This window comes from Anarhichas minor, unplaced genomic scaffold, assembly GCF_050575085.1.
Source record: "Anarhichas minor isolate MPS153535 unplaced genomic scaffold, ASM5057508v1 ptg000023l, whole genome shotgun sequence".
NCBI classification, from domain to species: domain Eukaryota; kingdom Metazoa; phylum Chordata; class Actinopteri; order Perciformes; family Anarhichadidae; genus Anarhichas; species Anarhichas minor.
This window is the reverse complement of record NW_027466469.1, coordinates 1,470,219-1,497,939: the sequence shown is the minus strand read 5'-3', so window position 1 is coordinate 1,497,939 and position 27,721 is coordinate 1,470,219. Positions and strand designations below refer to the sequence as shown.

The 27,721-nt window shown below is 39.9% G+C and overlaps 1 protein-coding gene across 1 annotated transcript in view; it reads left to right on the top strand.

The window, feature by feature from the left end:
• Positions 1-27,021, top strand: part of LOC142955487 (metabotropic glutamate receptor 4-like) — a 113,264-nt gene extending 86,243 nt beyond the window's left edge. The window contains 5 exon segments of the mRNA XM_076097023.1: positions 5,337-5,537; positions 13,435-13,571; positions 14,792-15,727; positions 24,870-25,116; positions 26,972-27,021. Coding sequence (XP_075953138.1) covers positions 5,337-5,537; positions 13,435-13,571; positions 14,792-15,727; positions 24,870-25,116; positions 26,972-27,021 — 1,571 coding nt within the window.
• The last annotated feature ends 700 nt before the right edge of the window (positions 27,022-27,721 follow it).

The following is a 27,721-nucleotide window of genomic DNA, read 5'->3' as shown; positions in this document are numbered from 1 at the left end:
AGGCTCTCTTCTTTCTACAGTAAGTCCACATCCCCAGATTTTTACATCTTTAAACTTGTAGTCTTTAGCCCCAAACAGATGCTTGAGGCTATTAATCAGACTTTGCGTAGCTCAGTCTCAGTATGCCACAAAAGGCTTTGTACAACTTTTTTGTCATATATGCAGTCATATTTCACAATTCCATAATAGTTTTCAGATAACAACGGAGCGCTATGGCAAAGATCAATACAATTTAAAATATAAAGTATCAGACTTTGGCTACATAGGCAACACTTGTTATTCATATTGCACATTTCAGCAACAAGGCAATTCAAAGCACCTTACACTAAACATCAAAAGCATCGAGACGCACAAGAAACACATTATGACATTTAGATACCATTAAAACATATTGATAAGACAAGAGAATAGAAAATACAAACACGCTAAAATAGAATAAGGCAAGGGTCTTTAATAAGTATAACATATCACGAGACCTATCTTGTATAGTAAAGATGGGCCGCTTGAAAAGGTGAGGCAGTTCACTAGATTTGGGTTTTATCATCAGTTTTGTAAACAAGACAAGAAGCATTAAAACACCACGACGACGTCAGACTAAATACAAAAGAATGAAACTGCAAATAGGGAAAAGGAACATATCGGCCACAATGTTGAATACACTGATTATGAGACACACGGCACCTAAATCTTGAGCACTCAACCAAATAATTGACTGAAGTGATCACTAATGCTGTAAGACTTCAAATACCCAGTCAAAGTTAATGTACAAGGTAATGATCCTTCAATGATTGCACGTTTTGACTAAATCTTTGCACTCTAAATGTTCATGTACTTTACATAATTGACTCATTACAAACCCTCGGTGCAGGGGTTAGTTTTATGACTCTTAACATGGTAAACACTCTATAGCAGGAGGGATTGCGGTAGGTACCTGCATAATGCAGTCAGTAGCTCTTCTATGACTCATTACAGACATTTAACATGTGAAACATATCTATGAGCTCTGCTTGATGGGAAGAGAGTCTTGCAGCATTTGTTTGAGGTGAAAGTGTGACACTCCACTGGTGGAGAGCTTTGCCGAGTCTCTGAGGCAGCTGTGAGAGAACAACATGGGGCATGCTACAGAATTATCGGTGTCCTGAGAGGGTTAGCCTGCTCAGCGAGATCAAAGGATAAGGAGGGCATGAGGGACTAGGGGAAAATCTAAGGGAGACTTGTCTTTTATACGTGAATGAAGGAGATGTAAAACTGACATTGTGGAAAGGAGCGGTAAGGTAGAGCGGGGGACCTATCTCATAGGCTCCTTATTTCTCCTGCATATTAATGATGTGGGCACAGCAGGAAACACAGCAATGCAGATAAACCAAGCGTGTGCTTTGCTTTTTCATCCAAGCATCTATTCCTTAAACCGCTTATCCTGTTCATGGTTGCAGGAGGCTGGAGCCTTTCCCACCATGCATTGTGTTAGAAATGGGGCATTTTTTTTTTTGTATGATGAAAATAAATACAGCAAGGGCAATATCTCTGGTATTTCCTGCAGGCATTACGCACCAGTGCTGACCAGGTAGAGGTACTGTTAAGACATGAATGGTGTAATTTATACATTTATAAAATAACATGCACTCTTTAAAACCCAATTTGGATTTAAAAAAGTTTTTTTTACCCTAAAGTAGAAGTCCAATCGATTATTCAGTTAGTTGATCGACAGCAGCTTTAATAAAGAAAGTATTTGTTTGCGATTCATGAAGAAAAAAAGCCAAACATTTGCTGATTCCTTTGGCCTTTTTATTGGAAAAAAGTAACTTGAAGACATTGTCTTTGGTTCTAGGACATTGTGATTGACATCTTTCACTGTTTTTGATATTTTAAAGTCTCAATAAATATCCATTTGAATTGAATTTTTTTTTTTTTACAGATTAATCAATAATGAAAATAATTGCAAACCCTAAAAAGACCTAAAAATCAAATAGCACCTTTAGCTGTCAATTCATATAAGACGTAATGTCAAATTGTAAGATGAACTAAATAATGAAATAAAGAAGAGCAGCACGCAGCGCCAGTGTCAGATTAATTTAAGAGGCAGCACAAATGTTTTGGCAGGAAAGAACTGGATGGCCTCTGGCCAATCGCAAGATGAAAAAATGGTCAAAGGTCTAAGCCCACACACACTGTCACAAAATGTCTTGTGTGACACCTCGGAGGGGAAGACACCCACACGTTGCTTCACATTTTACTTCTGCTTAATCTTAATGGATTTCCCTGAAAGCAAAATGCCCGCCTGGAAAAATGTGTGTGAGAGAACCAACATGCCAATGAGCAGGGAGCTAGAGAGTGAGACGGAGGGGGGAAAAGGGAAATGGTCTTATGGAGAAGAGACAATACAAAGTTAGTGTGGGTGGCCTGCCAAGCCTGAAAGAGAAATATCACTCTCACTCCCATTCTCGCTCGCAAGATTCCCTATGGCATAAGCATGTAGGCCAAACTGTGACAATCTCTGTCCAATCAATGCCCTGTGGCCCTTAATTACTGAGCCGTAACCTTCAACAATAATTCATGCATTTCAAAAGCTCATGAGATAATCGGGGGCATTAAAACTCCTCTGATCTGCAGCAAGAGCTAGAGATGTAGTAAATGAAAGATGGCTAACAGAAGGAGACCTTTGCTGATTTGGGAGATAGCACTCTTTCAGATTGAAGTGGCTTTTTGAAAATTGCTTGCACTTGAAGAGGACAGATGTTGCATAAAGAATGACTGATCTGTCGCTAAATGTTTGGTAATGCGTCGCTGGAACCTACATGTCCAAAAACCCTTACCAGAAGCATGAACGAAGAAGAATCTTTACATCAACTTGGGCCACTACGCTGACAGTGGATCACGCTGTTAACATGTTGGCAAACTGAATAATTTGTCAAAGGTTCTGAGCCAGAAAATGTGAAAATATTTCCACATGAATACTTTATATTATATCTTATACCAATAAAAATAACGCTTAATGTCACACGACAGGTAGCATTGTGAATAAGGGTAATTATGGTAATTATAAAATACAATAGGTGTTTTCCTGGTGTCACCTTGTTCCATTCAGTATTTGGGCACTGTATACGTTTTACTCAACAAGATAAATCATTCCTTTACACCATATATTTTAATTTAAGGTTTTACTGTATTTTGCTGCCTGTCTGTGACCTGCTACTTTTCCAAAAACAACTTAGATCATTAGATCTGTACTCAGTGTCGGCCTATACCCAAAGCTCAGGTACCCTAATCAGGACTGGAAAAGCAGAAACTAGATTTGATGAAATCAACACATTTTGGTTCATAACTTCCAAAATGAGTAACTTAATCCTTGCAAAAAAATAAATAAAAAATGACATCCATGTATTTCTTACATTGTTTCTACAGTCCCTGATTAAGCCCACATCAAGTTTTGTTCACATTTTTTATTTTTCGCAATATCCCCCAAAAAAGAGAAACACATTTTTGAACTAGTTGTCATTTTCTTTTTGACCTGGTTCTGATTTATTAAGTACAACTTTGTACTATGTACTATGCCAAATAACTGTGCCTTGTATTTTGTACAGTGTCAATTTAGAAAAGCTTCTTGGCTTTCCAAAACATCCTAACAAGTTTGACGTGCATATTTATAAAACCAACATTATTAACAACTTTGAACACAATTGGATTCATCCTCTGGGCACCATAGATATCTCTACCACATGTCATGGTAATCCATCTAATAGCTTATCAAATATCGTACTTACCACAATAGGAGCTATTTCACTTTTTTTTGCTAAATATGATGGGAAACAGCTCCACACACCATCAGGTAATTTTGCACCCACAATTAAAGCATTTATTTAAAAAATGAAACTAGCACATTCCCCACTGTGTGCTTATTAACTCGCGGAGCTTAATTAATAATTACATTTGGCATGTTTATAAATATATGCGGCTCTATCATTAGCTCATCCCTGGTAATTAGTCTACTATTAATCTCCACTGAACACACCTGCTTTTTATAATCTCTTCTGCACATAGAGCAGAGTTGCATTGAGACGGCTTTCCGATTTTGAGGCTCGTGAGGAGAAAGGAGGAGTTGGGATTGGCATGTTGTATTTCCCTCTAAGGCCCCCCACCTCCTCACAGCAATTAACAATCACAAAAACCTATGGAACACCCTGGGCCGGGATTAGTGAACTCCTATCACAAGTTATTACATTGAGCCTATGAGGGGATTATCCCTGTCCTGTGAATGGATGTCTCCATTTCCTGGGTCTCTGATTCCTCACTGACTTAATTCACAGTCGGACACTCAGTCAAGCAGGTCAGGATTCCATCACAATGGAACATGTATCCATTTTTTTAAAGTTGCTAATGAAAATTGCCACGAGGCATATACTGTGAGTAATGGCTAATGGAATAGACATGTAGGTCCGAGTCCTAATGTGTACAGAATCACTCAGAGGGAAATCCATGTATTCCTGCTGGGGAGACGAGAACAAGTTTTTGTTTTTTAACTGATGAGATTTCCCGGGAGGAGAAAACCTTGCACTCCAGATACTGGAATTGATTTGCTCCTCTGCAGCGGTCCAGATATTTACCTTCTAGCTAATTGCCAGAGGCAAGACCCATTCAGTGTAGAAAGAATAAGACTCACCGAGGACCAATGCCTTTTCTTCTACAGCATTGCTTTTGGACTGATGCCACACCCTCCATTTCAAAGGTTCATCTCAGTGCAAGTGCACGGAATTGTCCTGTCCAGCCTGAGCTGCTCTCCAAAGTGGGTGTGACGCAAGGGTAGAAGTGTCGAAAAGATAGGTTTTAGTGACTGTTGTATAAACACAAGTAGTATCTTCAAGTTATTCTGTAATGGAGTTTCTAGATGGATCTCTTCAAAAATGTTTTTTTGCTACCATTATGGATATTAGTTGTCTGGGACAAGCACTAAATATGCGATTCATCATCAGCCTACTTCAAACAAGGGTCAGAGACAAACAAGTAGATAATTCTTTAAGCTGTACCCGTTCATTGAAACCACTTGAGTCCTTAAGTGAACACATTTTTCTTGATTGCATGATGTGGCTGATAGAATTACTGATGGAGTATTTCAAATACACTTGTGAAATCCTTTTCAGTCTCCCTCTGGATTGTTGAACTACATGGATACAAATGTGGGACTCAACCTCACACTTGACATGGTTCACTATGAGCTAAACGAGTGACCACACAGGATGCATTACCCGTGATTTAACTGCATGTAAGCAATTTGTAAAATCACACACACATACGGTATCATAATGCATGATGCCTGACTTACAACTTTCCGTGTCTTACAGATCAAGAGCGGATAGGAAAGGACTCGAACTATGAGCAGGAAGGAAAGGTGCAGTTTGTTATTGATGCCGTCTATGCGATGGCTCATGCCCTGCACGGTATGCACCAGGAGCTCTGCCCAGGGAAGGTGGGCCTCTGCGCTAAAATGGATCCCATCAATGGCACTCATCTGCTGAAGCACATCCGCCGTCTAAACTTTGCAGGTCAGTCACATTTATTGATAGTGGAGTGCATTGTTTGTCTCAACTCAAGAGGCATTGTTACCTGAGCTTTTTAAGGCGCTCAAGTCAGTTCAGTTTGTGGTAGTACATTAATGATACAGTGAATGTACAGTTGATAATCAAGGTGGCTCAAAATCAGGTCTTAAATGTTTTACCATTATGGGAAAACAAGAGTAAGAGTCTGCAGCCACATTAGCCTTCCTATAATGCTGCACTTAGGCATAACAATGAAAATGCTAACATGTGCTTGTTAAGCATTTATCACGTTCACCATCTCAGTTTACCTTTCAAAATACCATTTGAATTTAAATATAGTCGTGCTGCAGAGATGTCCTGGCCTCCACATCATAGTCTACAGACGTAAGAAAACATCTTAATCATTTGAATATGTTTTCCATTGAAAATGAGAATAATGATGTAAGAAATGATCATTCCCTCTAATACTGCAAATCATATCACAATTGCACTATCAAAATAATCCCAAATAGATATTTCTTTATTCATTTGTTTGTCATTCAACCGTAGCAAAAATATTTTACATTTCTTTATAATTTCATTATATTGTAGAAAGGGCTAATTTCTCGTATTACAATACCTTTGTTCAGCTGGCAACACCAGAAGGTCATAAATGTACTAACCTAATGTATTTAATGTGCTTTACATTACCTTGAGGGTGTTGGAAAGCATCTCTGGCTCAATCAGACAAACGCCATCAATGTAGACGTCATCAACATCTCATGTGTCACAAACCAGCACCGTAGTTACTTTATGCTGTCTTATGAACCATTTTCCATTTCCTCCATGTAGCCTTACGTTATACCCGGCTATCAGTCAAGTTCGCAGTCATGACTGACGTATTAATAATTAACTGCTTTGACAAAAAGAGCAGTGGTCCTTAGTTTCATTATATAGACGCTGAAGCAGTTTAAGACAATTAAAATTCCCTCTCAGAGACTTGAGTATGCAGTGTTTGTACAGATCAATTATTCACTTGAACTCCTGCTCTTCAAGCTAATTTGCCATTCTAATATCTACTTGTTGCATTGGTAAAATGTCAATTTAATGTTTAATTCATATCTGAGAAGTAAAAGAAAGTATTTCTTTAAAAATATTGAATGGGCGCTTTTTGAAAGCTATTGCGTCTCAAAAGGTGTGTGTGTGTGTGTGTGTGTGTGTGTGTGTGTGTGTGTGTGTGTGTATATATACTGAGTATATGGGAATTTTCTTAAAGTCCAAACAAACCTCTCTTCCACATGATACTCAACATTTGTTCAGATCAAAGTAAAGCCTCAGAGTAAATCAGGTAGAAAGAGTAAGTACTCGTCTTCAACAACAACCACCATTCAGATGCCCTTAACCTCCAACTTCACCAGCTGAGCTGCTGAGAATCCAATAGCGTACGGGAGAAAAACAACTGATGTGCTGTTGGGTTCACTGGTTCTCATGATCTGTTGTAACAAAGCGTCTCTTTTTCCCAGAGAAAACTGCTGAAACCATGCATGATGGTCTCTGTCTCGATAAATGAGGTGTATACCGTCTACGAAGCTTATTTTCAATTCGCATACACAGTACAAAATATTTTATTTCATCTATATATAATTTTGTTTTTACACAACTGAGCCTGGCACAAGTTCAGAGTTTTCAGTTCAAAATGCAACCCCTCTGGGGAAGCATGGCAGCTTTTTTCCCTCCCTTTTAGCACTGATGTTTGATTTCTTCTGCGAGGAATGTTCGGAGTTTTGGACCAACTAAAACAAGATATTGCAAAAATATTAGAGTTAATAAGTCAATAAAAAAGACGACATACAGTTAGTGCATAGTGGATTTAAATATTCAAAATAGTAAACAATACAGATATTACAAGAGCACCGGGGATTTGATGCAAGAATTGAAATCACTATCTAATTCAAATGTGTAGATCGGAATTGCATCCATGACAGAAATCAACATTCATTCAATACTGAGTGGTGCCTTGTTATAAAGTGCTCATCCATTTTTAGCCTGCTAGCAGGGACATGAAGCTCCAGTGCAGTAGATCCTTTGAGCTTTGATGTGAGCAGAGGCTGCCTTTTACACTACACTCCATACAACTGCATCAGCACGCTTCATTATATTGAGCTTGTCCAGATACATAAAATAACCTGCTGATATTGGACTTGCTCGATTGTGAATTCTATTTTTCTGTGTTGTGGTGTTAGTATGTAATGCACCAGTAAACACAATCATCCCTTTTTTTTTTCTCACAAACGAATGGCAATCGCAAGAAATGCATGTAAAAGTAGGTCATTTTGTTTTGTTATTGTGATGAGTCATTCTTGAGGCTGAGCCAGCAAGAATCTATTGTTACACATTTCTGTTTATTCTCAGCAGTTTTAGCGGACATCTGCTAAGAATAATTCATATTTCTTCCTCTGCAAAAGCTGCACAGCCCTCAAGACTCCAGTTAGACTACGTCCATAGCAAATGCATTGTGTCTTAGGTTGAATATCAAATGAAACTCTGTTGATAAAGGTCAAATGTCAAAGAGCTTTTTTTTTCTTCTTTTTTTAAACCAAAGGTGCTTACAGTGGCCATACACCTGGCACGCTCACAAAACCATTTATCTATAGTATCTCAGTGGGCTGTCAGGGTCTCAACAGGGGACACAGTAAGCTAGCTCGCGACAGATAACCTTTTAGAAAAGATGAAAAGTAATCTGACAGAAGCATTGGCTCCGCTGGGATATTTTCAGTAGTCTGGGATTATCTGTGTGCTTTCTCAAGAGCCTTTATATTTAAAGTACATTTACTCAAATGCTATACACTACAAAGTCTAGGTACTTGTACTTTACTTGAGTATTTCCATTTCATGTAACTTTATCCTTCTACTCCAACACATCTCTGAGACAAATATTGTACATTTATCTCAAAACATTAGTTGCTTTTGAGATTACAATTCTTCATACCCCTTTTTCTGCTGAAGGAGTTCCTTTATGGAGTAGATTATCCTACTTCTTAACCTAAGGAAATTAATTAAACGCCTTTTTTGATTACCTGGAAAATGCATCGGCAACAAGATAAAAACAGGGCTGTTTTTCTTTTAGAGATGCGTGGACATCGCTGCTACAAATATATGATCATTGCTGTGGTTTCGACTACCCAACGATGAATAAAGGAGTCAACCGTACTTAAAATGAGGTCAACCGTAAACATCTACAGCAGTAAGAACGCAACATACACATTAAGGCACTAAAACACAATGTATAATAGTAAAACACTGACCATTTTACTGCATAATGAGTTATTTTATTTCAGTATGTTTTGCTGATAACACTTTTACTAAGTCATATTTTGAATGCAGGACTTTTACGTGTTGTGCAGTATTTTCACAGTGTGGTGTTAGCATTGTGACTTAGATAAAGGATCTGAACACTTCTTCCACCACTGGATGTCTCTAAAGTTGTAGCTTAATTCTAAATCCTCAACTTTTCAAGCGCTCATTTGCTCACTCAGCAGCAGCCGACAAAGCAGGAGAATCAAACACCTCCGGTCTTTGTGCATTGTTTGACTGTCTTCAGAGCTTCCTCCTCTCTTGTTCCCACCTCGGCATCCGATGTGTCGAGGAGTTGCTCAGACTTCAATAAGCCGCAATTGAATGAAGCTTCTCATCAGTGTTTCATGTCTGTTGCTATCACGTCAGGGAAAAGTGCTTTTGCTCTGCCGCAGACTGAAAAGCAGTGGCCTTTTCAGCTGTCATTCTCACCAGGGACACCTGTTTTGAGTGTGGAATAAAGTCGAGATCTGAGGGTTTCCCATCGCTGCACACCTACCTCTCTCTCTCCTCGAGCAAAGTCTTCATTGTTGTGCAACTAAGAAGATGCTTCTGGTGGAGAAAATGTGTTTTTGTCAATTTCCTTTCCCTTGCATGGCACCCAGGCCTGTTATTCACAAAGAATAGACTATCAGCATCTCAACATGATAAGAATGGACAGCAATAGATACAAAGCTCATTCATCATAGTGTAGTATCCTAAAACCTGTCGGACACACACTGTAAGATGTGCAATTGCCAAAAGAAAAATAGAGATATTCTCAAATAGTGGCTAAGGCCATTACTTTACTCAACAGAAGAGCGAACCCTGACGTTATTTAAAAAAAGGCTCACTTATATAAGAGGTAGGCCTTTATTTTCCAGTTTTATAAGAGTTCATCATATTTATGTTTTATTAGCAACTCCCTGTTTTGTGATCCTCCCCTCGTTTTAAAATGCTATTAAAGCATACGACCATAACGCGCAACCCCTGCCACCTCCTCAACCCTTGCTTCTCCCTCCTCCTCCAGCAGATAGAGACGACTAGTCTGTAGGGCTATGAAACATCTACAGTAAGGAGAAACTATCAGCAGCAAATTGATGGAATTAGCGCTGTGGAAATGTACAGATTATTGCGCTGAATTCACCTTATGTCCTGTATGGTTCGCCCAGTTACAGAGCACTTGTATATATATATAGCAGAAGCTTGTGATTGAGGAAACATGCAAATTTCTTGACAGTGATGAAGCAGCAGGAAAAACACACCCTTATTTGTGTGGGTGAAGTGTATCTGTAGTAAATTCTGTATGACTTGCCTGCATACAAGTCATTAAGAGTTAATGACCGAGTAGAGGGCAGCAAGCTGTGCTGTCATTCACTAAGGTGTCCCGGTTGTGCATCCATGCGGAACGAGCACATGTTGGATTAATGATCGCATAGTCAGGTAATTCTTCAGGTGTGTGTGGAAGAGAGGGGGTGGGGCAATACAACAATCATTAAATATTACATATAATCACAAGCTCCTCATTAACCCCAACGTTTCTTTGAGAGGAGACGAGTGCTGCGGTACACGAGTGTGCGAACCCGGGCTACGCTGTCACATTAGTGCACAGCACAATGCAGCGGTGGCAGAAGCCTCTGTGGAACTCATTATGCCCCTGACTAGTGAGAGGACTGTTTAGACAAGCAATTTGTGCCACATGACAGGCCTAATTCCTCATCTGCAACTCAAACATTGACCATATGCCCCAAAATGCACCGCTCTGTTCACTCTTAATGAAGAGTATTTGTGGGCAGTATTTCCCCACAGTGCCTTAAACGGTCAATTCATTGCTGGGGTCAAAGAAGCCAGATTAGTCTTTTCCATTTGTTTTACCATTCTTGGTACCACAGGAGATGTACGATGTTCTGTGCCAGCGCACAATACCATCCGGTTATTAAAGTTGCATTAAAGAGAACTATGAGACTTATTTGTCTGTCCTCACATAAAACTGTCTCAATCTGCCGTGTCAAGATAAATTAACACAAATTAAGTTATTTTGATTTGACACACAGACTACAGCTGAAAACACCTAATTGGTAAAGAAGTAATGCATAGTTGATAACTACTTTAAGTGTAATATTTATTTTTAAGCTACGCTTCCCGGAACTTATTCCAACAGCGTGATACATCCTGTATTCAATTTCTGGCGGTTAATGCTGTTGTTGGTGATTACCTCTTTGATTTATTGTATACTGCTGTCATTACTGTCAGACATACGTACCTGTAATGAAGATTGCTTTTCTCAGGAAAGACATTTCCGACACCTGATGTAGCTCAACAGAAGCTCTCGTGATATGAGCGGTGTTTGAACAGCAGTCTTCAACAACCTGTAACAAATGAAGAAGAAACAGACACACCAGTCAACCTCTTACATTACATATGCACATATACCTGTAACTTCTGTGGTCCGAAAATAAAGATTAGGCCTTTAAACTCTTACTACAAAAAGATTTTTTATGGCCACTACGTAGGAAAATCTTGGAATCACTTGCATGTTGCTTGTTGCTGCGAAATGTGCAGCAGAAATGGGTAAATTGTGCATAATCAAACAAATAACAGCAGTAGTGAGAGAGAGAGAGAGAGAGAGAGAGAGAGAGAGAGAGAGAGCTGTCAATATGAAAGGTCTGGATTTGAAAAGCAAGCATGACAAAAAGACCCATAAAGCTATTATATACAGTATAATCATACAGTAACCACCATGGTGGTGTTTAGGGTCCATTTTCCTCTTTCAGTGTCCATGTGAGCACTTACAGGCTCGAGCACATAACCCGAACTGTGACAGCGCGTCAAAGCGCTTTTAAAAGCACAGGAAATGGTGGAAGAGAGCAAAAAGAAAAAAGCTTTGCACAACTAAAATCTCCGATAGAACATATGACAGTTTACAAATAGTGTTGATGTGCTTAATATTTTGATGTAAACATCTTGCCTCTCTGCTTTATAAAGTCACTGTAATCCTCCCATGATCACTCACCGCTTTGTGATGTGGGGGCGGCATTGTCTCAGATGCGAGGCTGAGTGAAACGGTAATGCTGTAATCCAGCGGGGCTGACTCATCGAGATGTGGATTAGGGCGCTGCATCCTTCTACCTCGAAAAACAAAAAGCAAGAACAGAAAAAAAAAAAATTCTCATCAGCAGAAATCCATCAGCAGCAATTGGCCACGTTAAACTTTTTGTTCTTACTTAATAATAAAACAGCTTTCATCAGTGTTTGAAGGTATAGAGGTTTTGTGAAAGTTGATGTGAAAAGCAATTAGACAATGAAGTTCCTTTCTTCTCCCTCTAAGGAGAACCTTTCCACGTTCTACCATAATTAAATGGATCGCTTTACTGGAAGTGGGGTTCGCCTAGTTACAGAGAGATCTGTGGTGGGCTTTTCTCTGTGACGCATCATCACAACTCGTCTTAAAAACGGCACACAGGAATACATTGTTATAACAAGGAGGGGGACACATGAGTGGTGTGTGTGTGTGTGTGTGTGTGTGTGTGTGTGTGTGTGTGTGTGTGTGTGTGTGTGTGTGTGTGTGTGTGTGTGTGTTTGACGGCTCTTCTGCAGTTCAATGCCAGATATTGTTGATTTAGAATCTATGATTATCTTCAATGACATTTTTAACAACACTGCTTTCTTTCTACAATATTTGTAATTTGCAACCACAGTATTCTTAAGGTATGGAAACTGAAATACTCAATTGAAGGTTGAGGTATGATCTAAATTGATTATCAGATTTAACTGTCTTTTTGATTTCTGTTGATGAGGGGGGATGTTTTGCTTTTGTCCAATCGGAGAAAATTGATTTATCCGTTGTGCCGACATCAATTTCATTCAACACAGAAGCTGTGGGAGCGATGAGTAGGAGCAGTAATAATGTTTATGACTTTATGACCTATTTTTCATGGAGGTAACTAGGCTGATAGCTACCTGTTTAGAAAGATTATGTCGCCATTCTCAATCCCACCTACAAAGCTCTGGGTGGATTATTTCTTCTCCAACAGTCATCCACCCAAAAATATTATTATTTGAATCACCGAACAAATCTGAGATATGGGTGGTGATTTCAAAATATGAAACCGGACTTGATGACGATTATTAATAGAGCCAAACATTAATTGTTGGTCTGTGAAGGGACGTGAACTGCAATATTCGGCATGGAAATTTGTCAAACTATACCCCGTTCACCCCCCCCCCCCCCCCCCCCCCCCCCCCAACCTCATATTTCCACATCGTAACATAACTGAGCTCTGCAAGTTGGCAATGAACATGAATCATATGCAATCAAATTGTCCAAAAGGAACATAAGTCCTCGTGTCTATGCGGGATGTTCTCATTAGGACACAGTGTCAATATGTTCTCAGCCATCTTGCCAAATGAGAGAGAAAATAAAATAGTTTAGCATAATTTTGGTTTCTTAATTTAGTGGAATAATAACTGTAGTATCAATGACAACACATTAGTTTGCTCTCGTAGATTCACGCTCACTACACAGAACGAAACTCAACGATGTGAAGTAAATGATGATGATTATGATGACGATGATTGTTCTCTCATTTAGGCATAGCTGGAAACCCAGTGCTCTTTAATGAAAATGGAGATGCTCCTGGACGATACGAGATCTACCAATACCAGATCAGAAACCAAACAGCCGAATACAAAATAATTGGCCACTGGACGGATCAACTCCATCTCAACGTAAGCGTCGCCGTTTCCATTCCTGTTTTGTTTGTGTTAGTGTTTACTGTTAAAAGTCCTTCGCTGAAAAACTGTTTTCTCCAGCTCTGCAGCTGCGTGTTTGCTCACTGACTCCTCCCCAAACCATTTGATAGCGCTTCATGCCATCTTCAAAGGTGTAAATATCCAGAGGGCGCTTTAAATGATTAACAGGGCGGACTGTGATGAAAAGAAAGCCATGAGAGCTTAAGGACAGACATATTTAATATCATCTCTCCAGACGGCATCACTGACTTCCAAAAAACAATACTGTGGGGGCAGGGGGTGTGATGAAGTAACGGTATTATAACCGTAAATTACATAAAGGAACCAAACAAATTCTGTTTTGACAAAATGAAGAGGAAGCCTTGGGCAGCCAGAAGAGAGTACAATTGAACAAATGAAGCAGCTTGAGAGGAGCTTTTTGCCTTTTTTTACCTCTTTCAACATCATGTGAAAAAGCAACGTCTGTGGTGGCAACTACTGTGGAATGCGCCAGTTCTGACTCTTAAAGCCGTATTTAATTTGTGTTCTTTGAGTTCTTAATTAAATGCACATTTAGAGACACATTTACCGGCTTTGAATGAACAGCCACAATTGAATAAAATTGATAACATAACATCAAAGAGACTGGGACACGTTTGAAATTACGTATTTAATTTATCTGCACAAGTATGCTTGGAAAGGGGGAAAATCCACAAGGGGGGTAGTATCCTGAAATGGAATTAATAAATGTTTCTTCTGATCGTAGACAGCAGAGGATTGATTTTTTTTAACTCAAACAACAATTTACCAAAGAGAGGCACTGTCAGTTCCCTGCAGGCCTGCAGTTTCCTCTTGTGTCTTACCTTTTGGATAATTTGAACTCCAACTGGAAGACATTTAACCCCTAGTTTGCCCTTTCCCACCCCACACCCAAATAAATACATAAAACCAAGTATCGTGGGAGCATACAGAATGGTACTTCGGGCCAGGTTCAAACTCCCACACAGCAAGTAGCAACCGGTTAGATTTTCCTTGACCAGGTGTGGTTGGGATCTTTTTGGGGGGGGGCGGGGGGATCAATACAGCATCACTTTCTCTACATGACAACATTTTAAAGGATATGAACACTTTAGCTCTCTACAAATCTCCTCTCTTCCCTCTTTGTCTTTCTCTCCGTCCATTAATGTCCGTCTGTGTCCCCCTTGCCTCCTTCGCAGGTTCGTACGATGCAGTGGCCCGGTGGTGTCCGTCAGATCCCTTCCTCAATCTGTAGTCATCCCTGTCAGGCCGGCGAGCGCAAGAAGATTGTGAAGGGTATGCCTTGCTGTTGGCACTGTGAGCGCTGCGATGGCTATCAGTACCAGGCAGACACCTACACGTGTAAGATGTGTCGCTTTGATTTACGGCCCAACGTGAATCACACCGGCTGTGTTCCAATCCCCATTGTTAAGCTGGAGTGGAGCTCTCCATGGGCAGTCTTTCCCGTGCTTATTGCTGTCTTTGGCATCATGGCCACCGTGTTCGTGGTGGTCACGTTCGTCCGCTACAACGACACCCCCATTGTGAAAGCATCAGGCCGAGAGCTGAGCTACGTGCTGCTAACTGGCATCTTCCTCTGTTATGCCACAACATTCCTGATGATTTCTACCCCTGATGTAGGAATTTGCTCCCTCCGGAGGATCTTCTTGGGTCTGGGCATGAGCATTAGTTACGCCGCCCTGCTCACCAAAACCAATCGTATTTACCGCATCTTTGAGCAGGGTTCCATGTCTGTCAGTGCACCCAGGTTAATTTCTCCAGCCTCCCAGCTGGCCATCACGTTCACCCTGGCCTCAGTGCAGCTGCTTGGGGTGTGCATCTGGTTTGGCGTGGACCCCTCCAAGGCCATTATTGACTACGAGGACCAGAGGACCTCTAACCCGGTGATGTCTCGCGGTGTGCTCAAGTGTGACATCTCTGATCTGTCTCTCATCTGCCTGCTGGGCTACAGCATGCTGCTCATGGTCACCTGTACGGTCTACGCCATAAAAACCAGAGGAGTGCCGGAGACATTCAATGAAGCCAAACCCATTGGTTTTACCATGTACACCACCTGCATTATTTGGCTGGCATTCATCCCAATCTTCTTCGGCACTTCACAGTCAACGGAAAAGGTAAGCTTACGACTATTCCTGTAGTTTTTTTTCTAACTCATAGAAGTGCTTTAAAGAGTTTTTAGAAATCATCAGAGGCACACAAAAGCTTCTTTAATACCAAACCTATTCGGTTTTTTATTTCTATGTCAAATTCTTTCTTTGCTTACTGCTTCTTCTTGGTTTGTTCACAAGAATGTTTGGATCATTAATGCAGGAGAGTGCAGGTGCAGATAAAGAAGAAATACACAACGTCATTGGTGGAAAGTAATTAAGTACATCTACTCAAGTACTGCACTAAAGTACAAGGTTGAGGTACTTGCATTTTCCATTTAGTGCTTCTTTATACTTTTACTTGACTACATTTCAGAGAACAGTGTACTTTTAATTCCACTACATTTCTCTGACATCTATAATTACTAGTTATTTTGCATAAAAAACACGATCAACAAGTAAATTGTGAAGCATTGTCAAAGATAGAACCAGTACTCACATCCTTGTTTTATTTTCTGCTTTCCTCTTGACCCGTCACATTTGTCTTATGACCTCTTGTGGGGGTCTTACACCACAGACTGGGAACTGTTGGATTAAACTACCCAACAGTATATTAGGCACTTATAATTAGGTCAGCTACATGTTTACATGCTGATGCATAAATAGAAATGATCTAATAATATAATATATAATATACCTTTGTCAGGGGCTATTTGGTATTGTATAATGAGTGTTTTTACTTTAATACTCAGTACATTAACTAGTAGTAAGTACATCCTGCTGTTAATACTTCTGTACTTGTACTTATACCACAATTTGAAAATACTCCATGATTTAAAGTTATAAGTAGTTCTTCCACTACTGCACATAAGTCAACTTCTTTTTTCTTTTTTCATCAGCAATGTTTACATTTGTCTTTCAGTCCCAGGCAGACCTCCAATGTTCTTTTTCTTATTTGTATACTCCACTCTGCCTTTATTTAATGACAAGAGCAATGGCACAGGATGTCATGCAGAAGCCTCGTGTTTCAAATGTACTAACAACATACCGAATGTGGACACAGAGTTTTATAAGTGCATTCTCTAATCATGGCATTCAAGCCTATGACTCACGTATACGTGATGTCTATATGCCAGAGTGCATTAGAGACCCCTGAGCTGTCGACACAAAGACAAGCTCACACTCGTATTCCCGTGTCAAATCGATGTGCCTGACCTCGTGAACCGTGGAACCTGGATCACATCCAGTAGGAGCTCGGGGAGGCTACAGGTCAAGTGGGATCCAAAAGAGGCATGGAAATGGAGGCTGGGCTTGGAACTCGCATTCAGTGGAGACAGTCTGGATATGGAGCCAAAGGGGTAAAAACAATGACAGTAGAGATGTGTAGATCCAGTTGAAAGAGGTATTTTGGCAGAGCAACAAAACGGGCTCAGTAGCTACAAGAGAGGACAGCGGTGAGGGGAAAATCCTCAAACTGGCACGGACACTATCAGTGGTGCCAGCATGGGTCTGACAGATGCAACAAATTAATCCTTACCTTCTCCCTTTAGGGATTAAAGCAAACAATGCATCAAAACGCTGGCCTTGAAAACTGGCTGTGATGGTTACCTTTGTGGGAAAGAGCCCGAGAGACCGATTGTGCGCATTGTGTCACGCTCAGCATCCCAAAAATAATTTCCACTGTATAGTCTACGACTGCATTGCAGGAAATCTGCATATGAGTGCAGCCAATTGAATTACATTAATAATGTAGTGTGTGACCAGCAGCACAATGACTTATTTTCATATGCTGCATGTTGTGTTAAAACCACAGAGTTCAAACTACTGTGAATCTGCATATTGGCCTTCTCTTACCCCATAAATCTCCTGCTGTTAACACTAAAACTGAGCAACAGCAGCAACATGTTGAAAACAATGAAAGACCTGCTGCGCTCACCAGATGCTGCTTGTTACGCTGCATTTGCTGAAATATATCAAGGAAGATGTAGTGAAATGTCAACCGCAGCTTCGTTGCCAAACAGTCTTGATCAGCACACCAAGTTCAGAGTGCACGTTATTTTTGAATGCGACTGTTGCACATCTTAAGCCGGATGTCAACAGCAGCCGTGGATATCAGCGAGTTCTTTGTTTAATCATTCCATCTCCTCTCTCTGAAGATGAAAGATAATTATACAATCACAGAGAGGGAACAGCGTTTTGGAGGATGAGGTAATCCATTAGCTAGCATGGCTTTGAATAGTAAAATAGAAGTGAAAAAAAAGAATTGAAGGGTATGTGAAGTCCTACTTTTTGTTTGTTCTTCTTCTACTTACAAACCCTGAGAAACTTCTCTCACCCTGCTTAATTAAATATAAGGCACTCCAAAAGATATTGTTCCCTCATTAATAATTATTTCCTGTGGAAGGCTGAACAAACAATGTCTAGGAGATAGTTTTACTTTTATCATTTGGAAAAGTTCTACCATTGCCCTCAGCGTTGTTAAGGTAAGGCATGAAATGGAAGACAAAACGGAAATCTTGCTGCAGGGAAATGTCCTACATTTCTTCCTCTCCTCATTTGAGAGAGAATAATCATATTTAATATATAACCAAAAGGGCTCTTTGAGTGTAGAGTTGGAAAAACTTAATTTAATTCACAGTCTAATATGGTTTCGTCTAGTCAGACCATGCAGCAAGTTACTTTGCTATTGAAGACTGTCCTCGTAAGAAAACACACCCTCAATCCCTACAAATCAATTTGTGTTCATGTTGAAGTGACAGCCAAGCAAAGAAGGAAGCATTGTGACGATAGCGTGCTCTTTGTTTCCTATGTCCAACTTCCCTCTGCTTTTAACCATGACCATAATTGTTATAACCCAGTGGTTGTTTTTGTAACCATGTCGAGAAAGTAGGAATTTCAACACAAACCATAATGACCATAAAAGAGACAGTGGTGTAAGGTAACTAAGTGTATTCATGTACTGTACTTAAGTACAATTTTGAGGTACTTTTATGGTACTTCATACTTCTACCCCACTACATTTATTTTAAAGATTTAGTTAGTTACTAATACGATTTAGATAATTGTATTATGATTATGATATATTATTACTGGTTGAAGGCACTCTCAACCTTCAAGTAGAGAGTTATTATGAATATGTAATACCTTGATCAGCTGCAATGTTAATACTTTAATAATTACAATCCAGTAATACAATACATATTATTCTGAAACTGGCCATTGTGCTAAATGAATACTTTTTTTTTTCTTACTTGTAACGATAATTTGATGCTATATCTTGTGTACTTTTACTTAAGTATTATTTTTGAATGCAGGACTTGAATGCAGTATTTTTACACTGCAGTATTGCTCACTACTTTCTCTCACATAGAAGATCTGAGTGCTTCTTCCACCACTGAAAACTGATTTATTTTTCCGCGGGAAGCAAAGAGCAAATAGTGTCATCGTGGGGATAGATCAGAAAACATATATATGTCATATATATATGTAACAACAACGTATTTTGTTGTTTAATTTGGAGGACTCATTGCCTTTTACTGCCTAACAAAAAAGTAGCCAGTTTTGCTGTGATAGGCTTCATGTAAAAACAACAACAACCTGCGACTGATTCACTGAGCGGTTACATAAAAAATGTTCTTATTTAAGGAATTAACATGTCAAAGCAAACACACCTCATAATCATTTTACTGTAAATGGCAGGCCGCACAAAGCCTCACAGCCCACTTTGACACGTCGTTCAGAGCAATTAAATGCTCCACTTCCTCCGGGTCTTGATTTACCTTATCGAGGCGCCTATGTGCTCATCACCACTTTACAGCGGGTCTCTGCCTCAGCATTACAAGCACACTAGTCATTTATTTGTCATCTGGTGCCAGGATAGATGTAACAAATGCCATGGGAGGCTTTCTCTATCATTCAAACGGGGACATCTGGTCTATCTGTGGAGCGTGATCACCGAGCGGTTGTGCTAGCATCAGGAATAGACGTGACACCTGCTTACCTGGAGAAACGGTCTAAATCAGCGGCTGCCTCAAAGGACAGGAGACAGGTGGAGAGGCGACGGACAATAGCGTGCATGGGAATGAGGCTTCGGCACAATAGGCTCAGTTCAAATGCAATCAGCCCACACAAAGAGGCCTTGCCGTTACCGTGCATGAATGGACCGATGAATTGAGTGGTTTTGTTTATTTCTCTATGACGTCTCCGTCACACTATTGGCATTGTCAACTCGACCGCAACAAAAAACTGCTGTTAGTGCACTAGTCAGACAAAGGAGTGGGAGTTGCAGTGACTTCAACAGGACCAGATGTCAGACAGACGTGTTCTTCCCCGCTACCTGTAACCACCTCCCCCCGGTCCCTTTCCATTTCTCTCTGTTTCTCTCTTTTCAGTACAAATGTAAACAGCATTATTCACAGCAATGTCCCGCAGGCCCAATAATACATAATGAAGATTGATGCTTCAGAGCAGAGGGAGCTCAGCAACATCTCGGACCTCAGAGAGCAGTTGTTACGTTCATTAGGCCTACAGCAGAGCAGCCCTCTGGGTCGTGGCCTGTTGACCCCTGGGAGTTTCCAATAATAATAACAACAGGCTGTGAAGCTAATCAAGGCCGGAGAATTGTGATCTTTATAAATGACATTTTCCCATGAAGCTATATTGTTGTGTCCCCTAAGGCTTCTATTTGTTTATTAGCTTAATTAGAGTGCAATTATTGTGAAATCTCATGGAGCAAGCGCCTCTGCTGAACGTTTTCATAGCGTGCTGAGAAATAAGGCAGTTGCTGAATGTAGAGAGTAGTTTTGCATCCTGCAGCAGAAGCTCTCTAGAGTCGCTGGTCAAAAATAGAATCTGTTTACATTCATTAACCCTCAAATTAATCTTACATTATCAGCTGACACTGCCTTTCTCCCTCAGTTGTGTCGCGCTCTCTGTAGGCAGCGATGTGGGATATCATCAACTCCTCTCATCATATATGTAATGATAGATCCCCATTGTTTTCCTCCGCGTCTAGTTCAGTCATTAATGCTGCCATACACTGCTGCTCCTATGTTATGTTCTGCCTCGGGCAAGATCTGCTGATTGCAACGCAATGAGTGTGTGAGTGTATACAACAGCTCGCTTTGAGGTGTCTGGTCCGTGCACGTCGGGCGCATCGAAATCAGGAGGAAACAAATGACTAGATTGGAAACGGGCAATGAAGCAAAATGAACTATAGCTCCGTGAAGCACTGCATTAGGGGGTCGGGGGGTCTGATTGAATGACAATGTGGTCAAATGTGTGTTGTGTTTTGAGCTAAACTAATTAATTAGCGAGGCCGATATATCAGCCAAGATTAGTTTGTATCAGATCTATTGTATCGCCACATATGTCCTGTGAGGAATTACCAAGAAATTTAGTACAAGAATGCCAAAGATATGTTTTAGATTATTTAGAAACAATGTCGCCATCGCATAGTTTGTTCACTTAAATATCACACTCTTAGACATAATCCTTTATTAACTGATTTAAAGTATCTTACAGAAAAGTGTTTGTTTACGTTATTTGTGTGTGTAAAGAATGAATGAATATCAACGAATATATCATTATCTGATTTTTGTAAATAAATACCAACACTAGCATTAAACCTTCCACTAATAACAGGGTTTTTATTTATGTGTGAAGAGTATATCTAATCTAACGTGTACCAGTTGATTGTATTGAACTACATTTAGATTGTTTTAGTTGATTTTATATTATATTTTCTTAGTAAAGTTAGTTTTGTCTGGCTGGTTTTTATACCCTTGTTCCTGATGAAACAATATTCAATTTTAAGCAAAACTAAAACAATTTTTCAGTAATGCTTTAGTCAAATAACTGAAATTAATCAGCAACTGTTATTTTTTGTAAAAGTGTGTTTTATATAAAGTATCTTTGAGTTTTGGACTATTGGTTGGATAAAAAAAGTATCTCTTTGTTTAGTAGACAATAGATTGACAAAATATCATCAAATCATCAATCTGTCAGATTGATGATTTGATGAAGAAGTCGTTGTTAGTTTTGTTAGTTTTAGCCTGTAACTTTTTTATAGTTGGAATGCTAAATATACATCAATGTGAACAAATGTTGCTTGCATTTTATTGAATTGTGAGTATTTTTAATTTTTAAATATCTTTCAAATTAGGGTCAAAGGTGTTATATACAAGATTTGGAGCATTTAGATTGCCTTTCAACCAATCTCAACATTGCGACGGCTGAGCCTGTGGTACGCACTCAACAGCGATAGCTGTGGTAAAAGCCTGCCCGACAATTTCAACAGATCAGGGAGAAGCTCGGATTACAACACACACAGAGAGACTCAGATAGACATTACTCCACTATCTCTTTACATCGAAAATAGTTGTTTGCTGCTGTATTATTGCTCTGAATATTGCACATTAAATTAACTCCAATATGTTTTTCATTCTTCCCTCATTATCCTACAGTTTACACTAAGTGACTACGAGAATGTCTTTTATTGTTGGTTGAAAGGCGGCAGAGAATTTGTTTTTCTCTGTTTTTATTCCAGCAGCAGCTTGGGTTCAACAGTCTGTCCCTGAGGCAGCAGTGAACTATGCCCAGAAAGGGTTTACTGGTTCACACTCCCTACAGCTGGGAGGGGACCACTGCAGCTGTCCCTCCATCATACAGCCCCCATCCTTCCATCCTCGTCTCCAGCCAGCAGTCCCACATGGACTGGCTGAGATGAGTTGCAGCCATTCTTGGGGGAAAGCACGACAGAGAGCCACAAATAATAAAAACAAACAAACAAGATATTCAAGTAGAGGTCACATCTGGGGAGCTAAATGTTACTCTGCTTTGATGGAAAACCAGCAAGGACCTATTGGGGGTGGGGTGGGTGGGGGTCACTCAGTGGCTGATGAAACCTCCACCGCTAAAAAGGAAGAGGTACTACCCTAGAATAATTAAAGTCTTTAAATGGGAGCAGCATTTGAGTTGCATCATATATCATGGCCCCCGAAAATGCTTGATGCTGATCTGCTGGCACGCATTCAGATCATGTATTGGAATACTTTAGTCAGCGGTGGTTTAATTACAGTTGTAAATCAGTTTGCGCAGCAGTGTTTCATATTGAAAATCTGCTTTGTCCATCGTTCCTTCAGAGAAATAACATTCCCTTATGGGAATTGTTTTTTGATTTGAAGAAATACATTTCTGTTGCTGTACTATTTAATAAACTGCCTTTAGAAGACAGGAACTGAGCGTGTGCCTTATTAAAAGCCTTTATGTGTCATAAACAAACAAAAACAGCTTCCGCTTGAGGCAGAGTAAGAATCTAAAGTGGAAAGAAAATAGTAGTGATAGATTATGTTGTTTACAAGAGCAACAGATGCAGACCAGATGCTGGAACGTCAAGCTTTTGGATTGGAAGTGGACGTTTTTTTTCTTCTTTTCAGACATACAAGCAAGATAAACTAACTACGTTTAAACTTCAATTATCAATTTCACAATTTTGTGCTGTTTACTGAAAGGCAAAACATTTATCTGCACAATAGAGTCGAATATAAACAGCCTGTCGTCTTTTCATATGAGAATTCTTTTTTCCTGAGATGATGACGCTGACTGCTGCCAGCTCCTGCACTCGTTAAAGTGAATATACTATAGCATTGTGTTGTAGCCCTTTAAGTCCTTATACCATAAATATACTCTGAATACGGATCACATGGCAGGAAGTAGAAGGTTCAGGTTCAGTTGTGCATTATCACTTTCTTATTACATGGTTAGCACACAGCAGTATTTCCCAAATCCCACGCAGTGTTCGGATACACAGCCACGAGACATTTGCCTCAGATGTTACTGTATTTAGCCACAAAAAATAATAATGTATTGAAAAGTAAAATACTAGATAATTTTTTAGGCTGTTGATCTGCCCTTTTGTGAAGGTATTGCCTTGAAAGGTCTGTCTTTGCTGCATCTTTCATTATCACTCCATGTCAAGCTCAGGACAACAGGATACTGATTTTGAACTAAACATCGTCATAAGTATTGATCGTCATCACCCACTTAAGCTACGCAATCTGCTTATTCTGTGTTGCTTTTTGTTGCATTTGCGCAATGTTGTCCAAATGGGAAGAACGGGAAAACCTCCCATTGCAAAGTCACACTTTAAATATATATACCCTTAATTTGATTATTTTGTTGTTCTACATATTTGTAGCAGTTTATTAACAAGTGTGAGCACATACAAACAAATACTTCATTTTAAATTAGCTGATTTGAATCTATTGGTCTTCATATTGGATTTTATTTTAACGTCGCTGCTAGCTGTTTGTTGACACTGTAGTTCTTTTCATCCATTGGGAGGAATCGTAGCTTTCTTCCCACTCGCTCGCTCATAATTACGGTCAATGTGACACCATTACTGTGACAAGGTAGCAAACATTAAAAAGACAAAAATACTGAGTTTGACAGAACTACTGTCAAGAATGTCAACGTTTGCATTGAAGTCTGCAGTATCATTAAACTGTAACTTGTGTACCATTAACTTTCAAAGTAATTCTTCTCATATGACCTGTCCTGCAGTGACAACATAGTATAATGTATAGAAATGACACAAGCTTTCCTTCTTCTTCAGTGCTTCCCTGACGATGACTCATTCATTTGCTGCAGCTTTGCAAACAATTAAAATGGAATGAGCGAGAACGTTACTGATCGTTATCCTCCCCCGTGATTCAGAGGATTTGGCCATGTGTAAAATTTTCACAAGCTTGTATCTTTTTTATTGGCTTGCTTGTTGTGAGTCAGAATAGGATCCAATCGACTGCTGTTATCAGATGTGTATTCAGGTTGACGTTATGGCCATATTAAAACTAGTATGGCAGAAAATTAAACAGTGGCCTTGGCTGTTTCAGTATGCGCCGTAAAAGCAGATGAGATGCTGATTTAAAACAAGTTTTATAACTTCACCAGCAGTAAATAGTTTTGAAAGCCTCTATCGGACACAATAGAAAGTACTTCCACAACAGCTTGGCCAACTAACGGGTCATTGGATGATCTAATTAGAACGATGCACAGCAGATGTCACTTGTACCGTACAGGTCACTACCCATATAGAAAAATTGTCCAACTCCAGTGCCAAAGAAGGGCTAAACTCTTTGTGTTTTGCATGTTTGTTGTTTGCCTCTTGCAGCTGTACATCCAAACAACCACACTGACCATCTCTGTGAGCCTGAGCGCCTCGGTGTCCCTTGGGTTGCTCTACATGCCCAAGGTCTACGTGGTTCTCTTCCACCCCGAGCAGAATGTGCCCAAGCGCACACGCAGCCTGAAGGCTGTGGTTACCGCCGCCACCATGTCCAACAAGTTCAACCCCAAGGCCGGACTCAGACCCAACGGAGAAGCCAAGACCGAGCTGTGTGAAAGCCTCGAAACACAAAGTAAGTACAGAAATGCAAATGAGGAAGCCTCTGGCTGACAACCCACTGTTCCGTCATTTCTCAGGCATGTTTTGTCCTTCAGTGTGTGTAGATGATACGCAATAGATGCAGAGATATGAAGCAGAGTAAAAAAATAATTACATGGCATGTTATTTAACACCTCATTGAATCCGGTAACCACTGTTGTTTTATTACGTATTACTGAACTGCAGAACACATTCTGCAGTTCAATAATAGATTAATTCTACTTCAGTAGAACCTTAATTGTCATTTTCTTTTCATCATTTCATTGAATTTAGCGGCTACACCTGAAATCTAACATCACATGCTAAAAAGGTACCTTACTTTTTTTGGCTATTGCTGTCTGTATTTACACTTCTAGTACTGAAACAATTAGTTGATTACTTGATCAGTCAGAACAATTTTGACAATTGAATAGTTGTTTAAGTCACATGTTTCAAACTTGAATCACTATGTTCTCTCCTGGTGCTGTTAGTCACAGATAGTGTTAATAAATCCAGTGATAACGTACGTTTATAAAATGTCAGAAGACAGTGAAAAATGACTGTTGTATTTTCCCAGAGCTTAATGTGACCTATTCAACTAGCTTGTTTTTCTTTGACCAGCAGTCAAAACCTTATATATGTATTCAGTTTTCTATCAGATGTTACAAAGAAAAGCATAAAGTCCTCACATTTAAGCAGCTCAAACAAGCTGAAAAATGACTAAAACAATGAATCTATTATCCAAACTATAACCCTTTAAATTACTGGCAATCAACTTATCAATTAATCAGCAAATCATTTCAGCTGTAGAGTTGCAGCTAAATGTAAATAAAGAGAAAATCAAATACGTATTAATCAAACATCTAACTATCCTTTCTGAAGCAGTTGGATAATGACTTCTTAATCGTTCATGTCTGTCAACAGAGACGCTTTCTCTGCGTCTGGATTAACAGGGAAATTGAGCCTTTTGTCACACATTGTAAAGCTGGGTTCAGTCCTTACCTTTCAACAGTAGTGAGAAATGTTTCCCCTCACAGGAGAACAAAAGAGCTGACAGCCTATGTACCGTTAACACAGAAATGAATACAAACACTGTGACAATGCACTGTAGTAACAATGGCATACTGTGGTGAGGCCCATCAGGATAGATACATGTAAACACACATTGCAACATTAATTCCCATCTTGCTTCAAGTTTCTGTGGAGGGTTAATAGGGCCTTTTTGTACAATAAGTCAGAAGGCAAAAGCACAGAATAGATAGCCAGCAGCCATTTATCCTGATGGGGTTACCGTTTACAGGCGCTGTACAGTCCATGGCTATTTGAATAAGCACCATTTGTCATTGTCATCGCCACCGTGGATGTATCGCTTGATGAAATTGAAAAATTCCTGTCTGGGCCAGCTCCCACAACTGCCGTGATTCGGCGGCGATATGTCGGGATATATCTGCTCCACCTCAGCGAATCAGCTAACACAGTCTGGAGAGACAACTGGAAAGTTGAAGCCTGATAGCTGAAGGGAAAGGAGGTGTGATGGGGGACAGTTGGCTACACTGAAACCCCCCATCTGCTAGTTAATACAGGCATGTATGTATTCAGGGACAAAAACATACCTAGAGAGTTGAGGGATTCACGCTACACTGCAGCATGGGGACCAAAAAAAGCAACTGGACACATTTTCTGCCATTATTTGACATTTCATCTTACACTTGTTGCATCAAGAAAGCAAGGCTAAACAAATCACCCACATGCGCTTCATTAATCTTCCTCATTAATAGTACAGTAGTACAATAGTTATCCTTGACATTTGAATCTCAATATACCCTCTTATTCTTCTTCTTCTCTTTCAGCTTTCCCAACAAAGCAAACCTACATCAGCTACAGCAACCATGCAATCTAATGGACACATGTAGTCGTCATAATTTCCTCATCGACGGAGAAAAACATGCAGTGGAGTTTGACACAGCCGGCATTAAAAAAATGGATGTGTCACATGAACGGCTGGAGATCATAGAAGTGTTGCCCACAGACGTGACGTGGCGAGGAGAGAGACCACAGGGATGGACAAAACAGAACAGATAACGGTACAATTGCCTGTCTGCCTCACAAGAATAAAAGAATAAAAGAAAAAATTAAAAATACTTGCATGGCAGAGGCCGATGGATGGAGCTTTCCTTTTGAGTGTTTGCATTTCAGCTATGCCCTCTTTCAAAAAACGTCTCCGTCATCGTGAGCAGTGCTGACTGAAACAGAACTAAAATCAAGAATATGTTCAGGTGTTCTCAATGTCGTCTGCCAGTTTTGAAAACTGTAATTAATCGTAAAACCCTCAAGGCATCACAAGGGATTAATCAACAATCAACACCAAAAAGGCATGAACACATTTTCCATGGATTTCTGAAGAGGGTAGGAGGCTTGTGTTTTGTTTTTATTTCTAAATGTATTCCGGTCTCATGAGTCAAAACGACTGGAAACGGTGATCATCTCAACAATGCAACAAATCTGTGCCAGACTATTTTTTTTTTGTTCCTCTTTCAGGTTTCCACTGAGTCAATAAGGACATATGAGATGGTCTCTGCCGATTTTGAGCATGCCAGTTT